Source organism: Myxine glutinosa, chromosome 4 (genome assembly GCF_964187855.1).
Source record: "Myxine glutinosa chromosome 4, kmMyxGlut1.1, whole genome shotgun sequence".
NCBI lineage: Eukaryota > Metazoa > Chordata > Myxini > Myxiniformes > Myxinidae > Myxine > Myxine glutinosa.
The window spans coordinates 119,318,848-119,344,171 of record NC_136264.1 but is presented as its reverse complement, the minus strand read 5'-3'; the positions used below and the strand labels follow the sequence as shown (position 1 = coordinate 119,344,171).

At 40.1% G+C, this 25,324-nt stretch overlaps 1 protein-coding gene across 2 annotated transcripts in view; it reads right to left on the bottom strand.

Moving 5' to 3' along the window:
• The window catches only part of LOC137425132 (fibulin-1), an 87,404-nt gene that overhangs the window by 17,217 nt on the left and 44,863 nt on the right, over window positions 1–25,324 (bottom strand). The window contains exons 7-13 of one of the 2 annotated variants that reach the window (XM_068113254.2): window positions 20,477–20,611; window positions 19,582–19,722; window positions 17,599–17,736; window positions 15,000–15,125; window positions 14,563–14,682; window positions 10,513–10,641; window positions 9,260–9,383 (exon numbers count right to left, since the gene is read on the bottom strand). In XM_068113254.2, the coding sequence (XP_067969355.1) occupies window positions 9,260–9,383; window positions 10,513–10,641; window positions 14,563–14,682; window positions 15,000–15,125; window positions 17,599–17,736; window positions 19,582–19,722; window positions 20,477–20,611 (913 nt within the window). The remainder of the gene's footprint in view (window positions 1–9,259; window positions 9,384–10,512; window positions 10,642–14,562; window positions 14,683–14,999; window positions 15,126–17,598; window positions 17,737–19,581; window positions 19,723–20,476; window positions 20,612–25,324) is intronic. The other variant, XM_068113255.2, reaches the window with a different exon arrangement.

The window sequence follows — 25,324 nt, the reverse complement described above, 5'->3', positions numbered from 1 at the left end:
ACTGACTCCCTACTTGATTACCGCATTGAAGATGAATCAATAGATTCGTTTAGTTGGAATAATGGTAGAATTAAATTTAGGATGAGGAATAATAAATTAATCAGTGTTGATTCAATAATTATTGATCAGCTTAAAAAGGCTTATGATTTGCTTGAAGATGAAGAAAAAGAATATAGTGAAACAACATTCTATGAAAAATTTGCTCCCGAGTTTTATAGAGGAGATATTGAGAATGCTGTTGATTTTGAAAAAATACTCCCATATGTTAACTTGAATACTATGGAAATTTGTTGTGATTTTGAGGGTGAAATGAAAATAGATTATCTTTGCAAAAGACATAATGGAAGAAGAGTTATCTTTGGGTTTAAATTATTAAGTGTTTTTAAAAAATATGACTCTGAAGAAGAATACTCATCAATAGTTGAAGATTCATCTGACTCAGAGGATTCATCTGACTCTGAAGATTCGGATGACTCTGAAGATTCTGATGACTCTGAAGATTCTGATCATAATCGAGATGGAATGCCACCAAGATATACCAAGCTCGATAATGATCTTTTTAAATTAACAATGGAAATATTAAATCCAGATCAATTAACAGTTCTTAATGAAAAAATAAATAAACTAATTTTGGATACAATAAACTCTTTGTTGCCCTATAAATATGAGTCAATACAGCAGTGAAGATTTTACTATTTCATTGAACTTGGATGATGGTGATGATAATATTTCATTGAACACAGATGATAGTTATGATACTAATAGTTTGTGCTCAAATGATAGTTATGAGAGTAGCTTTATTGATGACTCTGAGTATGATTCTGATAGCTTGTGCTCAAATGATGAATATGAGTCAAGCTTTATTGATGATGACACAACGAGTGATTTCTCGAGCTTCCTTGAATCTCAAAGTTCTGAGTCAGATTAAAAGTTGGCTTGGTGCCAAATGTGCGTGGCTTTAAGGAAAGATTCATAGTTAAATGAGTGTCAAAATCTCACAAGATTGTTCACCTATAAATATGGTTTATTGTGATACTTGCGAGAAGGAAGTAAAATATTATAAACAACATATTCTCACCGCAAAACATACATACAACATTCTAAATCAATTATCCCCATTTCCTAAGAACAAAAAAAATTGTATTCACTGTAATAGAGATATCCTAAAGAAGGGGTTCAAAGCCCATCTTAAAACAAACAAACACTTGTCAAATTTAATCACTATTAAAAATACTGATGGAGCATTCAAAGGACATATCAGGATTCGAATCTTTAAATTCAAATCTCCTACACCAGAGTCTATAGTTGAAGCTGTAGAAATAGTTAAACCTGCTGTTCAAACGTTGATTGAAAAAACACTAAAAGAAATGAAACCACTTAAATTTTATATGGGAATAAAATTTGAAATGACAAGGGATACAGGAGAAATATTTAAACCATACATGAGAACAGAGCCACACTTTATTTCTTCATATCAAGATTTTAAAACATCAGGAGTCTATGGTGAACTTATTAAACAAGAGGAAAGTGTGGGTAATTCACTCGTAGGAAGTGGATTCACTATAGGAGAAATTATTTACATAGACATTCATATTCTTAAATCAGATCCTCTAAAAGCTTCTTCTTACATTGATTTACCCAGTGTTATCAAAAATAGAAAAGCAGTTATCAATATCAAAAATAAAGACAATAAATGTTTTCTCTGGTCTATTTTAGCACACTTACATCCTCCACATTTTCATGATGAAAGAGTATCTCATTATAAAAAATATGAGAATACATTAAATACGAAAGATCTAAAGTTTCCGATGACTTTAAATGATATTCCTAAATTTGAAAAGATGAATAATTTATCAGTTAATGTTTATGGTCTAACAGAAACAAACAACATTCAGGTTTTAAAGCTTTCTGACAATTGTAAACAAACTCATATTAATCTTCTATATTTTAATTCAGACGAAAATTCACATTATACATACATCAAAGATATTGCTAAATTAATAAAACCACAAGTCTGTAAGAGAACAAATAAAATATATATTTGTTTGCGTTGTCTTAACTTCTTCCATACACAAGAAAGATTAGATAAACATTCAAATTATTGTGGCGAACATAAATCAACGGTAATCAACATGCCTAAAAAAGGCTCAAAGATCACATTCAAAGATGCAAAGAAAAAGATCAAACATCCATTTGTTATATATGCTGATTTTGAAAGTATTTTAGAAAAAATTGATACTGCTTCTCCAGATCCAAAAGAATCATACACAAATAAATATCAAAAACATACTCCTTGCGGTTTTTGTTATTATATCAAATCATCTGTTGGTGATAAATATAACAAGTTAGAGATGTATAGAGGCTCAAATACCTCAGAGGAGTTTGTGAAACGACTAGAAAAAGACTGTGTTCGATTAACCAAGATAATGAGAGAAACCAATAAACCAATGTCCTTGACGAGTAAAGAAAAAAGAGAATTTAGACAACCAAAGGCTGCCTGTCATATTTGTGAGGAAAAAATTGGTGAAGGCCTAAAGGTTAGAGATCATTGTCATCTCACTGGTAAATATAGAGGTCCGGCTCATCAAAGTTGTAATATTAATTATCAACTCCCCTCTTTCATTCCTGTCTTTCTTCATAACAACGCTCATTATGATACACATCTATTTATCAAGGAACTCTCAAAGACTTCTGGAAGTATCTCAGCAATTCCAAACACGGATCAGAAATACATTTCATTCACAAAAACAATTCACACATCTCCTATTACTCATATCAGATTTCTTGATACATTTAAATTCATGGCAAGTCCATTGGTTAACTTGGTTCAAAATCTAAAAGAGTTTCCATGTCTTTCAGAGTATTTTTTAGATAAAGATTTTCTAACACAAAAGGGAATTTACCCCTATGACTATATGGACTCATTTGAGAGATTCAATGAAACACAACTTCCTTCAAAAGAAAATTTCTATAACAAATTAAACAACAGTAATATATCTGATAAAGATTATGTACACGCACAAAATGTTTGGGAAAAATATAACATCAAGAATCTTGGCGAGTATCACGATTTGTATCTCAAAACTGATGTGCTTTTATTGGCCGATGTATTTGAAGCCTTTAGATCTGTTTGTCGCACTGGATATGGATTGGATCCTGCTCACTACTACACAGCACCTGGATTGGCCTGGAGTGCGATGTTGAAAATGACAAAACAAGATTTGGATTTGATAACCGATGTTGATATGCTTTTGATGATTGAAAAGGCAAAGAGAGGAGGAATTTCACAAGTCTGTTCAAAGAGATACGCAAAAGCAAATAACAAATATCTTCCAAATTATGATTCAACGAAAGAGAGTTCTTACTTGATGTACTATGACGCAAACAACCTGTATGGCTGGGCAATGTCTCAGGCTCTTCCTTATGGAAAACTTAGATGGGTAAAGGAAAAAGACTACAAAAACGTTTTACAAGATGTATGTATCTCTACACAAAAAGAATTGGATGATTCAAAGGTTGGTTATTATTTTGAAATTGATTTAAAATATCCAGAGGAACTCCATAACCTACACAAAGATCTCCCATTTGCTTGTGAGAAAGAAAGTCCAAAGAAGGAGTGGTTAAGTGATTATCAGCGATCATTTAATATAGGTGAATCAACAGAAAAATTACTTACTACATTATATAACAAGAAAAATTATGTTCTACACCAAAGAAATTTGCGACAATATTTATCAAAAGGTCTAAGAGTAGAGAAGATCCATAGGGTTCTAAAGTTCAATCAAAGTCATTGGTTAAGGGGGTACATTGATTTCAATACACAAAGAAGAACAGAGTCAAAAACCGATTTTGAGAAAGACTTTTATAAATTGATGAATAATGCGGTCTTTGGTAAGACCATGGAGAATGTGAGGAAAAGACAAAATATCAGACTATCAACATCTTGGGAACAAGCATCAAAATTAATTAATAGACCGAGTTTTACTAGAGCTGAGGTCTTTACTGAGAACTTTTGTGCGATCCATTTGGTTAAAGAGAGTATTGAAATGAACAAACCTATTTATATTGGAACAACAATTCTTGATTTATCAAAGTCATTAATGTATGATTACTTTTATAATAACTTGAGGAAGAAATATCAAAATGATGTTAATCTACTTTATATGGATACAGATAGTTTTATTTTGCAAATTAATACTGATGATGTTTATTCAGACATGAAAAAGGACATTAATATCTATGACACTAGTAATTACAGCCGAGAGAGTGAGTTGTTCTCCTCCAAAAATAAAAAGGTGATTGGAAAGTTTAAGGATGAATTAGGAGGAAATGTCATGAGTGAATTTGTGGGATTGAGGTCTAAGGCTTATGCTTATAAATATATTGTGAATAACGTCGAAAAAACTGATAAGAAGTTAAAAGGCATAAAGAAAAATGTCATAAAAGAAACAATAAACTTTAAGGATTATTATAACTGTTTAACAACAAAGAAAGAAGAGTTTAGAAAGATTAATGGAATAAGAAGTTATAAACATCAATTATATTCAGAAGAGATGAATAAGAAAGCATTGGGGGCTTTTGATGATAAGAGGTTTATTTTAGAAAATGGAATTGATAGTCTCCCTTATGGATATATAAGTATATAAATGATAGAACCAAGTACCATGTAATCAACCTTGGTATATACTTTAATTTAAAAATGGTATGTAGCACTGGAGGCGCTCAGACAAGAACATTGAGGGAGGTTAAAATATTTCTCACGCATAAACAAATATTTGTAGGGTTATATTCACCAGAGTAAAAGGTTCATAAGGTCAGAAGGATCCCACAACTTTCCAGTTGGGACTTGTGTGTATGTGTGAACCCCTAACCTTCACCCAATCCCATCCCTAGCTCAATTAAAATATATTCATTATGTATTGGCCCAAGTAGATCAATTGGCTCATGGTCCAAAAGGATCACAGGTTCACACTAGAGATCTGTGAACCCCTATCCCTCACACATACACAAAAGTTTAACCCCAACTAAAGTTGAGGTTAAACTTTTGTGTATGTGTGAGTCATAATAATATACAGCCCCCAACCCAATCCCATCCCTAGCTCAATTAAAATATATTCATTATGTATTGACCCAAGTAGATCAATTGACTCATGGTTCAAAAGACCCATAAGGTCAGAAGGATCACACAACTTTCCAGTTGGGACTTGTGTGTGAGTGGGTCATAATAATATACAACCCCCAACCTTCACATTAGAGATCTGAGACAACCCCAAACCTTCACATTCGTGAAGGTTAGGGGTTGTCTCAGATCTCTAATGTGAAGGTTAGGGGTTGTTCCAAGTAGATCAATTGGCTCATGGTTCATAAGGTCAAAGGGCCCATAGTCTTTTGGATTAATAGGGGTGTTTTCCCAAATAGGGGTAAACGACATTAGATAGGGATTTCCCATGTTAAACGGGCTGTCCCAGAAGCAACATTATTACCCTACTCACACCCAACCTGTCCACCAGGTTTCGTTCAAATCCATCCACAACCTTTTGATATATCGATCATGCTATAAATCATTTTTTGCGCCAAAGGTCTGAAAAGTTGTGAAGGTCAAACGGTGTGAAGATCTAAAAGGTCTCAAAAGGTCTAAATGGGGGTCTAAAGGGTCAAAATGGTCAAATTTAAGGTCTAAAGGGTCAGAATTGTCTACAGAGGTCTAAAGGGTCCTAAAACGTATAAAAAGGGTTGAAACATCAAAGGGGTATACAGGGTATTAAAAGGTCTGAAAGGTGTGAAGGTCTAAACGCCAAAGGCTCGAAAGGAGTGCGAAGGGTATTTGGGGTTCTACAGGGTCAAAGAGGATCTAAAGCTTCTAAAGTGTGTTATATGGGGGTGTCATTTAATTATACAGGGTCTTAGGGCTCTAAAAGATCAAAGGAGTCTTAAAGGGTCTCATGGGTCTAAAAGGTCTCAGAGATCTTAAGGGTCTAAAGGGTCTTATGGGTCTTATGGATCTAAAGGGTCTTATGGATATAAAGGGTCTTATGGGTCTAATCTAATGGGTGTAAAGGGCCTTATGGGTGTAAAGGGCCTTATGGGTGTAAAGGGCCTTATGGGTGTAAAGGGCCTTATGGGTGTAAAGGGCCTTATGGGTGTAAAGGGCCTTATGGGTGTAAAGGGCCTTATGGGTGTAAAGGGCCTTATGGGTGTAAAGGGCCTTATGGGTGTAAAGGGCCTTATGGGTCTAAAGGGCCTTATGGGTCTAAAGGGCCTTATGGGTCTAAAGGGCCTTATGGGTGTAAAGGGCCTTATGGGTGTAAAGGGTCTTTTGGGTCTAAAGGGTCTAATGCAATTAATACAAATACTTACATTCTGTGTGGACAAACAGACAGACAAACAAACAAACAAATGGACCCAAACACAATACCCTCTTCTCTGGTGAGAGTAATAAAATCATAGGGGCAATATCCCTGGCGCTCACCTGGTAGAATAAACAGTATACTGCACTGACTAAAGGTATTTAAAACCTATTTCAATGGATGCTAGAAGACAGGGCAGCATGAAGAATCATACTCACCTAATCATACGACTTTAAACAAACAAACAAAAAATACCTATTTTGGGGGGCAACCCCTACCCCTCCCCCCCTCCTCCCACCCCGCGCACCGCCACAGACCCCAATTTTTCCAATGCCTTGAACAAACATTGGTAGATCACGGGTGATTAAGGTTGTGGTGAAGTTTCATCAAAATTGTGCGTGTAGGTTCTGAGAAAAAAACAAATACCTATTTCGGGGGATCAAACCTGGATCCACTTTGACACCGGTAAACCCCCTTAGCCCCGATTTTTTTTCACGCCGTGAACAAACTTTAGTCACAACACAACAAATATCATTTGTGCCAAGTTTGGTCACAATCCCTTCAGCGGTTTCGGAGAAGATGTTGCAAGTGTTTACGGACTGACGGACGGACGACGCGCCATCGCATAAGCTCCCCTGAACTTCGGTCCAAGTGAGATAAAAAATGAACTACTACGATTCGGGAAAGGAATTTTTGAAGATCGAAAATAACACAACAAGGTGGAATAGATCTGAAACTTGCAAGAGAAAAGGCAACATTTCCAGGAAATGTCCCCAGTAAAATTTGATGAAGAAAAAAATTCGACAACAACCTGCAAAGATGGCAAACTTCACAAGCCCTGGCCCAGATGGGATTCCAAACTTCTGGCTAAAGGAATTGGATGCTCTCCACATTCACTACGTTCGAACATTTAATGAACTTATCCAAGGGGAACAGGAAATGGATGAATGGCTCACAAAAGGCTCAGCTTCCTCATCTCAAAATCTGAAGAAACCCAACTACCTCATAAATACTGCCAAATAATTGGTCTACCAGCAACATATACACCTTTGACAGGAATCTCATTATAATAGAGCAAACGTATATGGTTATGTATGTTTGTCTGTTTGTTTGTATGTATGTTTTTATGCGACAAAAACGTCTTCTTCTTCTTCAAATAAAATGAACACCCTTTTAATTACGTTTAGACTGCTGAGACACTTCAGACCTTTGACGACCCTTTATGTCCCCCAAGACCCTGAAGACCCAAAATACCCCAATGACCCAAAACACCCTTGAAGGCCGTGAGGCTCAAAAAGACCTTGAAGAACCAAATGGCCCCAAAAACCCAAAACACCCCAAAGACCCAAAAGACCCCGAAGACCCAAAAGACCCCGAAGACCCAAAAGACCCCGAAGACCCAAAAGACCCCGAAGACCCAAAACACCCTGAAGAACACAAAGACCGTTAAATACCCCGAAGACCATGAAGACCCCAAAGACCTAAAACACCTCAAAGACCCAAAATACCCTTAAAGGCCCAGAGGATCCAAAAGACCCCCAAATACCCTGAAGAGTCAAAACACCCTGAAGACCCAAAACACCCTGAAGACCCCAAAGACCCTTAAAAACCCAGAATAACCAAAATACCATTAAGACCCAAAAGCCCCTGAAGACACCGAAGACCCAAAAGACCCTGAAGACCAAAAAGACCCTGAAGACCCAAAAGACACCGAAATGGTCAAAGATGCCTATCCCTCTGAAACAATGTGTGGTGAGGCAAACGCAGCGCGCCGAGTCACTCTAGTCATAACAATGTACCACCACCTAACACAACAAGGAGGCTTGGAGGCAAAACAGAAAGAATGTAAAATAGGATGCTATGGAACAAGCCAGCTGTCTCCACCTATTATAAAACAGAAAAACAAAAAAACAAAAACCACCAAAACAAACAGAAAGAATGTCCAAACTCAACCCCCAAATAATCAAACTGATTGAGAAAGTAATGGAGCTTTGGAACAACACATTGATATGACAGCACTCAGAAGGAAAGACCAAAACACTAGGGGTGAATATATGATGTTGGATCTTCCAGAGTAACAGCCTTTCACCCCTCCTGTTTTGCCTGACCCTGAACCCTCTGAGCAACCTCATCAATGAGCAAGGACACGGATACACCCCGACATCCAATAAAAGAACGTGCAAAGAGCCAGGAAAGGTACATCTACTGTACATGGATAATTTAAAACTCTTCACACTGAGCAACGAAGAATTTGCAGAACAACTCAAATTAGTTAAGCGATACTCCACTGACATTCAAATGACATTTGGCCGAGATAAATGTGCCAAGTGCACATTCATACAAGGTAGACCAACAAAATGGACAAAACAAAAATCGACAGAAATACAGCAATATGGAAGCTGGACAACAAAGCATCACATAAAAACCTCCTCGGAGTAAAATATGCCAACGAAATATGTCACAAACAAACGCGCAAAACAATTACCAAAGAATACCTGTGTAGAAAGAACAAGGCTGATGCTGAAAACATACCTCCCTGAGAATCCTGAAAACATACATCTTTCACTTCTGATTCAGGGTTTGTCTAAAAAACACACACAACATACAACACACAACACAATGCACAGCACAACACAACAAAATCAAAACATGCACAAGACAATGCACAGCAAAACACAACACAACACACAGCACAACACAATGCACAGCACAACACAATCCAAACACATGCACAGCACTTTGGAAAGGGATTTTTTTTTTTTTTTTTTTGGACAGGCATAGCTTTAAAACCAAGCAAAGACAAAACGTTCCAATCACGACATAAGGCAAATAAGGCACTCATTGCGAAACCCTTTTCTTCACGATATAGCAAAGCTTTGGAGGCTCCAAGCGACGGACTTGGCAAAACCCACCGGCTCGGTATTGCTTTGTAGTTCATGGGACAGGAAAGCGAGAGGCAGCGAAATCCACCTCCAACATTCAAGCAAATTTGAGATGTGGAGCAGTTGTGGCTCTGCATTGCGCATTCATCAATATCTGCAATGAAAACCACTTTTAAATATCAAAAAAAAAAAAAAATTGCTTACATAATTTAGACCCATAAAATCTACTTGGATTGTTTTTTTTGTTAACGCCAAAAAATACAGAAAAATGTTATTTCTGAAAGTGACTCAAAGGAAACATTGCATTGGACCAAAAAAAATGTTTTTTTACGATGCGTAAAAAGTGATTTTACGATTTACGACAACATAAATCTCAATATAATCCATTTTAAATTCAGGCTGTAACACAACAAAATGTGAAAAAGTCAAGGGGTGTGAATACTTTCTGAAGGCACTGTATATAACCTGTTGCCACTGCAGTTAAAAATATTTTTATTTATTTTTCTTTTCAATAATGAAATTGGAACAAAGTTGTTTGATTTAACCATAACAAGTGAAGCATGCACATATTATATGCAACATCTGTGGCCACAGCAATTGGTTTTAAGATGACATTCGCAGCATTTCTCTGATCAGGCCTTGCAGTGCACATCAGACCACTTGCTCGATGACTAGCATGCCTGGGCGGTCTTAAGTACAGTTAGTTAGACAAAGTTGTCTAATTCGATGAAAACATATTCAAACCTAACCATAAAAGATGTCCACTTTAATGACAAGTTGATCTTATACCTTGAATGTTGGTGATGCCCAAGTTAGCCGTGGGCGTTTCCAATGGTGTGCTTGTTCGCACCTCAATCTACTATCCTACTGTAATGTATATTGTTTACGCTAAGGCATTTAAAAGCTTGGTCATATCCAAGCAATTTTGTGCATCAATGAAATTGGGTCATAAATTTTGCATCTAAAATATAATCGATATACACAGCGGTTCAACATAACACAAAATGCTCTGTTGTTATTTAGTTTTCCAGAAGTTCAGTTCACAGCTTAAAATCTTGAGTACTGCAGTTTTCTGCAGTGAGGTTTACAAACAACTTCATTAATACCTCCTGTTCTTGTTCAAAACACAGTAGCTATAAGGGAGTGGAATAGGTTGGGCGCAGTGGTGCAAAAATAAAATCATATAACACGTAGAAAAAAAAATACATTCAACGCTGCATTTAATGTACTCGTATTATAGGCCAGGGTGTGGAAGTTTGACCTTACAAGTATATGCCTCATACCATTGCAGAGACGCCCATCCAAAGCACGATCATAGCCAGGGGGACAGCGGCAACGGTAGCTGCCCAGTGTGTTGACACATTCGTACAAACATATTGCTCTGTCACCAAACTGGATGCACTCATTGATATCTGTACACACAGGATGATCCAAGCACTGAAAAATTGCAATGCATCAAAAAGGGAAGGAACAAAGCTCAGCAAATGGCAATATGGTGAATGGTGAAGAAGCTCACTCACTCACTCACCGCAGGCAGGTTGGTGGTCTTTCCATCTTCTACCGACTCCTCTCTGGCCTTGCCCCCCCAGCCCTCTCTGGGCTCTGTCCCGCAAATATTCCTACAGGTCGCACAAGATCTGCCTGCAACCCTCTTATGGTCAAACTGCCAAAATCAAGACTCTCTGCTCACCTTCACTCCTTCATTCCTCTTTTCTCCCGCCTCTGGAACAAACTCCCTCACTCTCTTCAATCCCACTCCACCCTCCAGGTCTTTAAAACAGCTGTTCACCACCATCTCTTATCTTCCCCCATCCAAAACCTTGATCTTTTCTACGCCCGCTAATTTCACCCCAATTCCACTTTTTTGAAATACCAACTTCTGTCCTGGAAGTCCTTGGTGTCCTTGTGTTTTATACTTCTCCCGCCCCCCCCCCCCCTTCCCACGCCTCCTCCCCCCAAGCCCTCTCCCTTCCACACATCTCCCTGCTCTCAAATGTTGTGTTTGTGTGCTTCCCCTTCTCTCCCCATCTTGTTTTCCGCTCCCGCTTTTTGTGTGTTTTGTTTGTCTGGTTGATTTGTTTGTGAAGTAAATGTTAGCTCTTTCACGAGCCTCGATTCAGTATACAAAAAAAAATAAAATAAAAAATAAAAAATATACCCAGCTGGATCTGATCGCTGGCAGGTTGTGACCCAAGAAAACTTTATATAGCACCGAGTCAGCAAGAATGCTATATCATGTAGCATATATCACTCTTTGGAGATATCAAGCCAGTTGTCTCTTTTATTTTTTTGTTATATCACAAAGTTTTCCATCACACGGTTTGAATGCTGTCATTATCCCCACGGTGTTAAAAAAAAGAAAAGAAAGTGGGGTGGGATATTGTAATCGGCTCCGCCTGTCCATCCTTCTTTCACACTTTCTCCCCCTAAAATGTTGTGCAGAAATTCACCGAACTTGGTAGTTATGATCACCACATGGCAAGAAGGTGTGAGGGCAGTATCATTTTTGGCTCCACCCCCTGGTACGAGGTCAAAAGGTCAATTACCAAACATGCAATTACGGCCACATTTTTAAATGAAACTTTGTATATAGAATCAGCATTGGGATATGCATGAAATATGTAACGATTTTTGGGGGGATTTTACCCCTGGGGATCATGCCCCAGGGGGTGGGGACTTTAGGTCAGCGGGTTCAAAATGGAAAGAGTCGCTTTACTCAAAATTCGATATTGAGTCATAACATTCCTGGTGGAACATTTTCCATATTTTAACTTTGCTTTAGGTGAAAAGCATGGGGATATGCGATGGCGTGCCATCAACTTCGCTTTAGATTCCATTTGTTAATCACATATATTTGCCTGAAAGTACTGCGTTATGAAGTCTATAATTCCTTGTTAAACTAGAACGACACTAAAATCGAGCCAGGCAGAACAGTTTACATGTCATAGGCCACTGAAAGGCCGGATCTAGATTCGGACCTTAACCAAAATCGAATCGGCTTGTTCTTGTCACCGACCAAACTCATCCACCATGTTTTGTCCGAATCTGTCCACAACTTTTTTTATATTGTGCTATGTATCATTATGTGCCATCTCTCAATGGTGAAGAATCACTTCGAAAAAATATATATAAAATTCTCGTATCCCAATCTCAATCCAGATCTTCACCAAAATCGAAGAAATTGGTCCTTGGAACACACATAACATGTCAACCACGTTTTGTCTAAAACCGTTCATAACTTTATTGAGATATCATGCTATATATAATGTTTGGCCCTATCAATGCTGAAGAATCACTTTTAAAATTATAGTGTCCTGATTTGAATCTGGATTTTCACCAAAATCTAATAAATTCGTCCTTGGCACACACCCAACATGTCCAACAAGTTTTTTCCGAATCTGTTCATAACTTTTTGACATATCCTACACACAAACACAAGAAGGTGTCAGGCAGTCGCCTGACAGATATGACGAAAATCGAGAGAACCTTGACCTTTGAACATGGTCATTTTGACGATCTCTTTCTCACCAGTTGCACAGGAATCATTTCTATCAATGAAAAATAAAGCATCTTATTTGTTCATATTCGAGAGTTTATTTTCAAAATAATACGTTACAAAATGCCACAGTAACGTTTCAAATGCAAATGACGTCACTGTCACCTGTACCCTTGACACACACACACACACACACACACACACACACACACACACACACACACACACACACACACACACACACACACACACACACACACACACACACACAGTCAGTCAAATAACATTGACAGCCTCACATTTTTCCTTCGGAGTCCTCTTTTTGGAATTTGACGAAGATAACTGAAAGTGATCGTTAGTTATCACACTCACAAACAAACAAACAAACAAACAAACAAGAAGACATCATGCGGAGCACAATACTTGCAAAATCCGCCCCCCCACCCCCAAGAAAAAAAATTCCATTGATACAGCAAATTGTCTATTTCATCAAGATTAAAATTGACAATCTTGATCAAAGCTTGGGTCAATAGGAAGAAAAGTGACGATTTTTCAGGTGAAAAATGATTTTGGAAGGTTGACCTTGAGTTGACCTTTGACCTTTTGACTCAAAAATAGTTTGTTTCCCTATTTAGTAACTCAATGTGCAAATGCTGTTCAATTTTCAAGTCAATCGGATGAAAATTGAGCATTATTGAAACTTGGCCTAGGTTGACCTTTTGGCCTATGTTGACCTAAAAAAAATAGCTGGTGGTTGAATTCAGTTCGTTGATATGAAAAATCATTAAAATTCCAAGTTAATCGGATGAAAATTGAGGATTTTAGAAATTTGAAATGGTTGTTGACCTTTGGCCTATGTTGACCTTTTGGCCTATGCTGATCTCAAAAATAGTTGGTGGTTGAATTCAGTTAGCCGATATGTAAATCCTTTTCAAATTTCAAGTCAATCGGATGAAAATTGAGGATTTTAGAAATTTGAAAAAAGCGGTTTACCTTTGGCCTATGTTGACCTTTTGATCTTTTGACCTCAAAAATATATAGGATTTTGTCGGACCACAAACTCTACCATTTGGCGAAGTTTCGTGAAGATCTGTTTAAAATTGTGACCTGTAGGCAAGTATAAGTGAGTGGACAGACAAACAAACACACAAACCAGAGTGATCAACAAACAGACTTGTCAAAAAATATTTTTTTTGCCAAGTAATAACAAACTCAACCAACCAATATATTTGAAAAATCTTCGATTTTGCAAGTAACAAGCAAACGGAGACAGACCGACATGATGGAAACACAGGGGTGAAAACTTAACCTCCAGGTGTTGGAGGTAATAATAACAGAGACAAGTTCCTCAAAGGCTACGAAAAAGTCCTTATTTGTTGAGTTTGGGGTGTTTCAGATATGGATAAGAAAGATAAATGCATTTGACAGCCAATCAAGTGCCCACACATATATATCCAATCCACAAGTGCCAATCATCTAAAAACAGTACTGATGGCAATGACTGTGCACCTTTTATGGGCCACATTGCTGCACTCATTCAAGTCACAGAGACCATAAGTTACCTTGATCAATAGGTGTTACCAACTGAAGTTTGAAAGGGGGATACCAAGGCTGACGTTTCGGACATGAAGGGGCTAATGTCCAAAATAACAGCATTACTTGATTCGTGCAACAGTCAACATATCTTTCTTAACCTTAAGTTTTAAAAAAAACCTATCAGTCAAACTGTTTGTCGGCACCATCCTTGACAATGAGTGTTCTTCTACAAGTTAGCTTGTTTGGAGATGTGCAAAGGCCAGACAATAGACTACAAATTGGTAACAGGCAATGACCTGACCTGTGCAAGTAGAGCCATCCATTTCACTGAGGTGGAATCCACGACGGCAATAGCACTGGTAGGAGCCATGCACGTTGATGCATTTCTGGCTGCAGGGATGTCCCTGGCATTCATCAATATCTGAACCATTTGCAGGGAAAGACCAAAGCGTATTGTTGTGTTATATTTCACACCAGAACATCCAAGACTTGGACTGGAATCACCAAGACTAAAGGTTCTTAACAATGATCAGTCAAAGAATGACTGACCATCTTGTTCTTCCAAAACCTTCATCACTGGCCACATAATCCAATTACTTAATATTCCTCAAAGCATTTCCCATTTTTGGTTTGAAAGACATGTTTGACCCTGAAAAGGAAGAACAAATGGCTTGTAGATGTCTGCAATATTTTGGGGTCTTATGGACAGCAGATACTCTCAGGAAGGTTCCAACTCACCCTCACAGTAATGCTTGTTAGCAGCAAGTTTGAACCCTTGGGTGCAAGAGCAGGAATATGAGCCATACGTGTTCTTGCAGAGGTGTGCACAAAGTCTTCCAGAGTGCTGCACACACTCATCAACATCTGAGTGCACACGGTTTGAAGGACCACGTTACCTTCTACATATAGACGATACATTCCTTGAAGACACCATTTGTATATTAATGAGCATGGTTAAAATTCTAGCCCGATTTTTGCTTATAAAAAGAATAGTAGTATTTATTAAAAGTTACATAATTTATGATTACTTTTTTTTTTAAAGTTATGGCAACCAATTTCCATAATCATACGTTTCCTGCTTTTATAATCTTCAACAATGCACCATACTATTTACAGTGTGGCACCGCCAAAGCAATCTCTAGGCAAGGGTTCTGCTGGGTGGTTTGCCATTACCTTTCCGCAGCACAACTCACCAATTCTTCGTGGAAGACACCATTATAGACAACTAATAACCATAATCAACTAATAACCTACTTAATATATCCACTGAAGATCAAAATGGTGACAAGTGCGATAAGGACAAGGGTGAAAAAAGAAAATATTTATTAAATTCCTGGTCAAGAAAAATATCAAACTTGTTGAAATTTACAGAGGGTTGTTGCACAGAATGGTGATAATTGCCTATCACAGACTCAGACATCCATATTAAAGAAAGCTCCTTGCGGGGGAGGGAAGGAGGTGGGGCAGATGGGGCAAGAAGTTTATTTATTTATTATACAAAGGAGGCAATTTAAGAATGATGTCCTGAACCATCCCAATGATTCCCCTCCTGAAACTGGACAGATGTATTCGAAGCTGAAGAATACCTTGAACAGTAATGTTACCACTTTTGTACTATAAATGCCAATACTCAGCAGCGGCACAGACTGAAGGTCTGTGAATGGGACATTAGAGCACCCCTTTCATCCGCTAGCTCACAGGAGGCCCTTGGGCAAGGCTGAGTACCTGCAAGCCTCCCTTGCCAGGGTTACGGTGAAGACGTCGGCAGCAGGACGATGGATGTTCCCTCCGGCAGATTAACTTCTTAGTCAGTGGTGGAAATACTTGCTGGCACGCGGAAGAACTTTTTGAAGTCAACGGGTGGCAGCAACTAGGCCACTAATGTGGCTACTGCGGGGCAGCTCCTGTACTCCCCAGTGGTTACACTTTAGTGTACCACTGGATTTGGAGAACAGGAGCCCAGAGAGAGCAACTGCTGGTGGCACGACAGCAGCTGTTCTTTGGTACTGTGCAAGGCGTGGAGGTGTTGGGAAAGCCCTCTTTTCCCATCGTCGCGCAGACAAGTGTTGACCCATACGCCTTTACGGTCATCGGCGTTAGCGACGGACAGCTGAAGAAAGAAGACTATAAATGCAATCTTGGAATATACCAAATCCAAAACCCCCTCTACCATGCTTGATCTTAGATTAATCTCCAAACCCCAAGATTTTCTAAAAGGTTGTTCTACTCAAATCCGAAGATATAAAAGCTTGAAATCAAAAGGTTGGCAGTGTGTAAAAAATTATTTTCCGCACCTTTCACCAGTGACGTAATAGGGTGGCATTCTCATACGCGTACTACCAGTGACCATCCCGAAAAACAAAATGAAGTGTGAGTTACATTCCTGGTTTTTTCCCACTCATCATCGTAAGTGAAATGTTTTTTTTGGCAAAATCTCAAAAGGATGCGTTATTGGAGGGTGTATTAACACCCGTTAATATGGTGCCAAGGTCCACAAATGGCCCAATGAGAAGCTGTCAGATTTGGACACTTTGTACGTCTGATAAAAGATCGGAATGAGTCAGAGAGATGGGAAGCAGTAGCCAAAGCAAACCTTCACATTGGGCCTAGCAGGAGGTAAAACATCTGATCAGGCCATTCAATTTATGACTATTTCAAAGCAATTTACGTTTTGAAATCCATAAATTGGGAAGATTTTATCTGTCCATATCAGTGCACGTTCAAAAGGTAATGGTGTGCTGACCAATATCATCACTCTCGCATTTTTCACTGAGCCAAAATTTCCCGAGTCAGCCGAATTGTATGGATCAAACTGATACGGCTTCAAGCCAACACTTCCAGATGAAACAACTGATTTATAATGTCCAATTCTTCTTTTTTTTTTTGCTCATCGTTAGACTGATCTTGGATTCAATGCTGAGCCAGTCCCAACTCTCTTTATTTTGATTTTGCTGCCATCAACCTGTGATGCCAGGACTCATTACATGCCACAGAATTTCAGCTGAAAATCCCAGATTTTAACAATTTTTAATAGTATATTGAGATTAAACAAAGATATTTTCATGTCACTATATAAAGCAACTAATTTTAGACACATTATACATAATAAATAAATAAAGATGTATACACCACTTGGTATGACCAACAGACATTAGGTGGTTTATCATTAAATTATCTTGTTGATCAAGGATGTGCTTACGTGGTTTCCTGTACAATTAAAAGTAACAATTTGCTTCCTGTATGAGTAAAGTTGGATGGATCAAGAAAACACAAAATAAACTTAAATAAAGCATCAAATGATAGAGTTTAGAGTCGATAAGGTTCATGTTTCACACACCGTCACAACTGCCTGTATCACTGATGTGAAACCCCAGTGGGCAAAGCCGGTCTGTCAGGCAGTGATAGGAACCGTGCGTGTTCCGACACTGTTTCCCTATTCCACAGACATGGGCACCAGTCTTGCACTCATCGATATCTGCAACATGATGTCCAAAACAGAAAGCAACGTGATGTCTAAACCATAAAAACACATGGATTTGTATTTACCCTACTGATGATAATGTATAAAATAACTCTAAAGCCACTATCAACATTTCATTAAAGGCCTGCAAATAATTTGTGCCTTGATTAAAATCAAAACTCAGGTGTCATATTGCATGCAACATGACAACTTCTTAAATGCAGTACAGGTACGTCAGTATAAGCAGACAAGCAACAATGCTCTTTAGATCTTTACATGTGACATAATTCTCTGAAACTACCAGCTTAAACAGGTCATGAAGACGATTCATGTGGAAGCCATCTTGCGTAATGGTAAGAGCATCTGCCTTGAGACTGAATTTGATTCTGACCCTGGCCAAGCCAAACGAAACACTTTAAAAATGGTACGTGCTGCTTCCTCGAATGAGAATCAGCATTTAGAGAATAGAGCATGGACAAACCTCATAGGTTGGCATCTTTGGAGAGAAGGAAATTCCTTCTTAATTGCCCCACAGTGCGGAGAGAAAAGAGACGCCTTAAATAAAATATGGCTTTGCTGGTACTGTTACGGATTCGGCCCTCATTATGGTTGTTGTTATCATTGTTGGTTCTAGATATTATGCTTATTGTGACTTAAGGGAAAGGGTTGTTGTGGTTAAAAGATTTAAAAGCGCTCCTGGTAAAATGTGGCCGGAAATCCGGATCGTGACCGGAAGAGGTGGAGCGAGGAAGAAAGAGGCGGGGGGACATCGAAAAAAGACGTGGTTGTTGAAACTCCGGCCCGAGCGTTCGACGTACAGTGCGAGTGAACTTTGCGTCCTTGAAGGGAAGTTCGGGCGATAAGAAATATCGCCGGAGTGCGTGGAGCCTGTGTCGTCGGGTATTCTCATTGCGGTTCCGGAGGATCCGGGCCTCAAAGCCCGGGTTGGAGTGAAAGCCGTCCGCCATCTTCGCCACGCGAGCAACCTGCAGGGAACAGGTTTTTGTCGTGTCGGCTTGGCATTATTCCCCAGTGGTTTGCCGGGGACGGCTGTGCCAGAAAGGGGCACGTGAGAATTATACGGAGGCTCGCGGATTGAACCGCAACGTGTACGTCGGAGCGTGTCTTTGTGAGGTTCCTTTCCACCGGTGTTGCTGGGTGCTGAACAACGTGACCTCGGGGTCGTCTCGCTCGCCTACGCCTCAATTGACCATCGGGCCTTGACTCCCCGATCGCGGGAGCGCACAGAGACATTGGGACTTCGCCTTGGAGGGTTTGCAGAGACATTGGGGGAGGTGCCGTGAGTGTGGGGTTAAGGGGCTTGACAAGGATATCATCGTAAGATTTGAAAGTAGGGGTGATTGCCCCCATTGTTGTATGGCTCTTTGTGTGTGATTTATAATATATTATTGTTTGTTTATAACCTGGTGTGGTTGCATTCTTGATTTGACTGTTTCATTTGCTGGTTCCATTGAGGGTTTCATTATTTGCTAGATTTCAAACAAGGATAACACATCTTTCTGCCGGGGACCCTCTCGGGGTTCGGAGGTCCACCGAGACCAGAGGTAAGGGGGGACCCCGTAACAGAAATCCAGAGTTATGTGGGAAGTGCTTTCACTTTCCCCAAGTTCAGTAACTGTTTTTGTCCAAGTCGAGTTTGGTGTTGTCTCACGTATCTGTCTACAGGTGTGTGTGCGATTTGTGTTGCAGCTCTTCCATGAGCCTTAGAGTCTGTCGGGGGAAAAAAAGAAGAAAAAGAAGAAAAAAACTGCAATCAGATTTTTGGAATCTATTTGTAAACAAGTCAAGTTACAGTCACACCTGAATATCAATTTGATTTTTCCGCCACACTATCCTTACCGACACATTTGTTCTCTTCTGCGAGCTGAAGTCCTTTGGCACACACAAAGTTCTCCTGTTTGCAGCGGAAAGAGCCGATGGTGTTGACACAGTACTCTTCAGGTGAGCAGGTGTGTTTGTGGGTCAGGCATTCATCCTGATCTTAAGGTCATAAACGACAAAAATACACAACTATAGAAAGATAACTTTATGTAAAAGCAGAAATCAAAAAGTGAAAAATATAACTGATGAATTGTAATCCCCACAACACAGCTCTACATTTCAGCTTCACACTTCACGGCATGACCTACATTTTCAACCTCAAGTCAAGGCTGCGATGGATATTACAAAATGGCAATGTACTCTGATGGAGTATATTAGTCACTCATGTACGTAAGCAAAAAGGGTGGACAAGTTAATAAAAAAAACAAGGCAGCACACTCTCCTTCAAACAGTCCAGTTTGTGTTTTATTTCCAACCCGACTATTAACTGTAATCCTGGTGCTTCACAGGCAGATCGTTGTACCAGTGAGCGCGCCATCCCTTGGAGCGGATGTTAAGCCAGCAGTCACATGTGCTAGCATTGACTTAAAGATGTGAAAAAAATCCTACGTCACCTTTTCAAAAGAGTCGGACAATGTGTGCCCACACCCATGCCAAATTCCAAATTCCTCTTCTGGTTGAGAGCTGCTTGGCCAATACCCTAGGATGGAACAACAACCTGAACAGCGTAAATTTATCAGCTATGGAAACGGTCAATTTCACATGAGATTCATTAGAAACTTCCACTAAGGCACAGAACACAAATCAAGAAAGAAAAAAAAATTATTCCAAGACTAAAAACATTTGAAGTTAAAGAAAAGACAAATACTCGAGCAATAACTTTTGTTTCTCAAAAGGATGCCCCATGCCTCACCCACACAGCCGCGCACTCGGTCGGCGATGTAACCAAGGACGCATATGGGCTGGCAATAATATGATCCAGCTGTGTTGAGACATTTTTGGCTTCCAGGGCAGAGTGTAGAACCATCAGTCTTGCACTCATCGATGTCTGTGTGCAACACGAACCATAACCCCCTCACTTTCTGTCCAAAATAACAAGAGTAACAAGACCGAAAGTCTAACAGCGGCGTAGCCGGGCTTGTTTGATATTTTAGTTGAAGAGGATAGTATGACGTGGGTGGAGATACCAGTTAGCAAATAATGTAAGTATTAAATTATTTTGAAGTACTCCAAGCCTCCAAGCTGTGTCACCATGGAAGTGAAGAGATTGCATTGAGACACTGGTTTATTACTTGCAAAATCGAAGATTTTTCAAGTATATTGGTCGGTTCCATTTGCGGTTCTGTCTGTTTGTCTGTTTGTCTGTTTGTCCGTCACCGGCCTACAGGTCACAATTTTCAAACGATCTTCACGAAACGTCACCAAATGGTAGAGTTGGTCAAAAGCAAGAAGCCTATTGTTTATGGGGTCAATAGGTCAAAAGGTCAACATAGGCCAAAGGTCACCAACTTTGCTAAATTTCTAAAATCCTCAATTTTCATCCGATTGACTTGAAATTTGAAGAGGACTTGCATATCTGGTCACTGAATTCAACCACCAAGTATTTTGAGGTCAACAGAGGCCAAAAGGTCAACATAGGCCAGATTTCTAAAATCCTCAATTTTCATCCGATTGACTTGAAATTTGAAGAAAACTTGCATATGTGGTCACTGAATTCAACCACCAAGTATTTTTGAGGTCAACATAGGCCAAATTTCTAAAATCCTCAATTTTCATCCGATTGACTTGAAATTTGAAGAGGACTTGCATATCTGGTCACTGAATTCAACCACCAAGTATATTTGAGGTCAACATAGGCCAAAAGGTCAACATAGGCCAAATTTCTAAAATCCTCAATTTTCATCCGATTGACTTGAAATTTGAAGAGAACTTGCATATCTGGTCACTGAATTCAACCACCAAGTATTTTTGAGGTCAACATAGGCCAAAAGGTCAACATAGGCCAAATTTCTAAAATCCTCAATTTTCATCCGATTGACTTGAAATTTGAAGAGGACTTGCATATCTGGTCACTGAATTCAACCACATATTATATTTTAGGTAAACATAGGCCAAAAGGTCAACATAGGCCGAATTTCGAAAATCACCAATTTTCATTTGATTGACTTGTACTTCTAAGAAGATTTACATATATGGTCACTGAATTCAACCACCATCTATTTTTGAGGTCAACATAGGCCAAAAGGTCAACATAGGCCAAATGTTTTTTAAGTCCTCAATTTTCATCCGATTGACTTGAAAATTGAACAGCATTTGCACATTGAGTCACTAAATAGGAAAACCAACTATTTTTGAGGTCAAAAGGTCAAAGGTCAACTCAAGGTCAACCTTCCAAAATCATCATTTTTCATCTGAAAAATCATCACTTTTCTTCCTATTGACCAGAGCTTTGATCAAGATTGTCAATTTTAATCTTGATGAAATGGACAATTTGCTGTATCAATGGAATTTTTTTCTTGGGGGGGGGGGGGGGGGGGAGGGGGGGCGGATTTTGCAAGTATCGTGCTTCGCATGACGTCTTCTTGTTTTTATATGTTGGTCAGTTAGTCAACACTATCAAAGTGACCTCACAACATCCCAACACACACCACTCACTGTGTGTGTTACGGAATGAGGTGTTTTACGGTGGCTGGAGCGCAAATCCTGCCACCAACCTCCTTGAGAGAGGACCCAGTGAGTTGGTATTCGTCTTGCCGACCTCAGAAGGATGACAGGCTGAGTCAACCCCACCTGGTGTTAATTCAACAACTGACCAGGATTCAAACTCAGGACCCTAGGATCCCAAGCCCTCCACCATAACCGCTGAGCAAACACTAGGCTTAGGGTAGCTGGAGGCAGTCATAAGAAATGCTTCAATGTTTGAAGAGCACTCAAAGTTTTAATTATATATGATCTGGGTGGGGAATGCACCCCTTCCCCCCCCCCCCCCCCCCCCCCCAGGTCATATATTATCACTCTGTTGTCATAATTTCAGTTCCCCCCAATCATCAGGTGTGATAATTTGCCCCAACCAGGTATAGTGATGTAATATATGAACGTTCCCTAAAGGATGTTGAAAGAAGCATAACTGGCAAAGCCGAATGGCATTACATTCTACCTTTCAGAAGTATAATTGTCGGCTGTAAAACTCACCCAATATGTAGGATAAATATGTGAGGGACATACATACATACGGAGAGACAAACGCTGTAAACAAAGGAACCAAACATCTACGCCGTAAAAAATTGTTTGTTTAATCACGAATTTGCCAGTTCGAAAAGCCTCTTTGCGAGTTTGAAGAAGAGGAAGAAGCGTTAATGTATGGTTTATTTACACAGCAGTTTGAACGGAAACATTTATTATTCTACGACAGTAGAAACCCTTTAGAAAGACACGGAACAGCATACAAAAATATATATAGAGTAGTGATATTTTGCGAAGCAATAGAAAAATATACAAAACAACACAGGAGCCCACAAACAACAACAACCACAGCCACAGCCACGACAACAATCGATTGTTATAAATAAAAGATCCTTATTACCTCCGGCACCAAAGGTGGATGGAGGTTATGTTTTCACCCCTGTCTGTCTGTCCGTTTGTGAACAAGATATCTCAAAAAGTTGTGGATGGATTCGGACAAACAAAATTTGGCAGATATGTCGCGTATGTGACAAAGACTAAATAATTTGATTTTGGTGAAGATCTGGATTCGGATCCGGCTACTAGAATTTTTAAAGTGATTCTTCACCTTTGGGAGATGTCGAAGCGGGCGCTCGAGGGGGAGTCGTAAGGGGCACTCGAGGGGGAGTCGTAGCGGGCGCTCGAGGGGAGTCGTAGCGGGCGCTCGAGGGGGAGTCGTAGCGGGCGCTCGAGGGGGAGTCGTAGCGGGCGCTCGAGGGGGAGTCGTAGCGGGCGCTCGAGGGGGAGTCGTAGCGGGCGCTCGAGGGGGAGTCGTAGCGGGCGCTCGAGGGGGAGTCGTAGCGGGCGCTCGAGGGGGGAGTCGTAGCGGGCGCTCGAGGGGGAGTCGTAGCGGGCGCTCGAGGGGGAGTCGTAGCGGGCGCTCGAGGGGGAGTCGTAGCGGGCGCTCGAGGGGGAGTCGTAGCGGGCGCTCGAGGGGGAGTCGTAGCGGGCGCTCGAGGGAGAGTCGTAGCGGGCGCTCGAGGGAGAGTCGTAGCGGGCGCTCGAGGGGGAGTTGTAGCGGGCACTCGAGGGGGAGTCATAGCCGGCACTCAAGGGGGAGTCGTAGCGGGAGCTCAAGGGGGAGTCGTAGCGGGCTCTCGAGGAGGAGTCGTATTGGGCGCTCGAGGGGGAGTCATGGCGAGAGCTCGAGGGGGAATCATTCGCGGGGGAGTTATAGTGAGCTGGTGAGTGGGAGTCATGCAGTCCAGTTGTTTGTTCAGTCCTTCATCATCTGTGGTTTGTGCTGGAGGGTTCACACTGGTGAGTTTCTGTTGCTGCTAGAGATCTCACGAGTCCTGGAAGGAAGGCATGCAGGGCGCAGCAAGGACAAGCCCCGCATGGAACCGCTGCGTGCACGGATGGGACTCCTGCAGCCGACTGGGATGAAGCATGAGCCGAGAGTGATTGTGGGGATTTGCACCACGCGAACAAGCCCTGCTCGCGCAGCACAAGTTTTTATTTTGTCTCGTCGTCTCCTTTCTTAGTCATGTGTTTCCTGAGTCAAAGGATAAGGTGTATATGTTAAGCTGTCATGATACCAAGGATGCATTGTTATAATTATTTATTTCACCCCTGTCTTTGTTTTGTCTGTTTATGAACAAGATATCTCAAAAAGTTGAGGATGGATTCAGACAAAATTTCGCAGCGAGGTAGTGTATGTGACACGGACGAAATGATTAGATTTTGGTAAAGATCCGGATTCGGATCCGGCTAGTAGAATTTTTCAGTGTTTCTTCATCATTGAGAGATAGGGCTAAAAACTATATAAAGCAGGATATCTCAAAAAGTTGTGGACAGATTTGGACGAAACCTGGTGGACAGGTTGGATGTCTGACAAGGACAAATCGATTCGATTTTGGTGAAGATCTGAATATGGAGTCGGATACGAGAGTTATTTAATTTTAAAGCGATTCTTGACCATTGAGAGATCGGGCAAAAAGCGATATGATATTTAAAATGATATGATATTTTAATTAAATAAAAATCATATCATAAAATGATATTTATAAAATAACGTGATATTTAAAAAAGTTATGGACGAGTTATGACTAAACATAGTGGAAAAGTTGGTTCGGTGACAAGAACAAGCCGATTAGATTTTGGGTCAGGTCCGAATCTAGATCAGGCCCATCAGTGGGATACAAAACAAACTGTTCAGCCTGGTGGAAGAATGCGCTCTACCCAGTGCCGTTCTAGTTAATGCCTGAAATTACCGGTGTGGTTGTGCTTTTGTCCCCTTTAACCCATCTAGTGTCCTGAGGAAGTAGCGAGAGGGTGAAACGTCGATCACCTAAATCTGGATCTTCTCTTGCTGATTTATTACCAGATTATCAGGGTTACTTTTTTATCCAGTTACTTTTCCTTTTTAGATCCAGATCCAGTTACTTTTTTGGTTGGATGTATCCTTTTCAGAAAAAATGAATAATCCCATCCTACCGTGTCATTCCTACCTTGTCATTCCTTCCTACCTTTCTGGTTGTTTTTCAGGGATTCCTTCCCTGCATGTTCCTTCCATTGGAATCATTGGAATTGCTTCAGC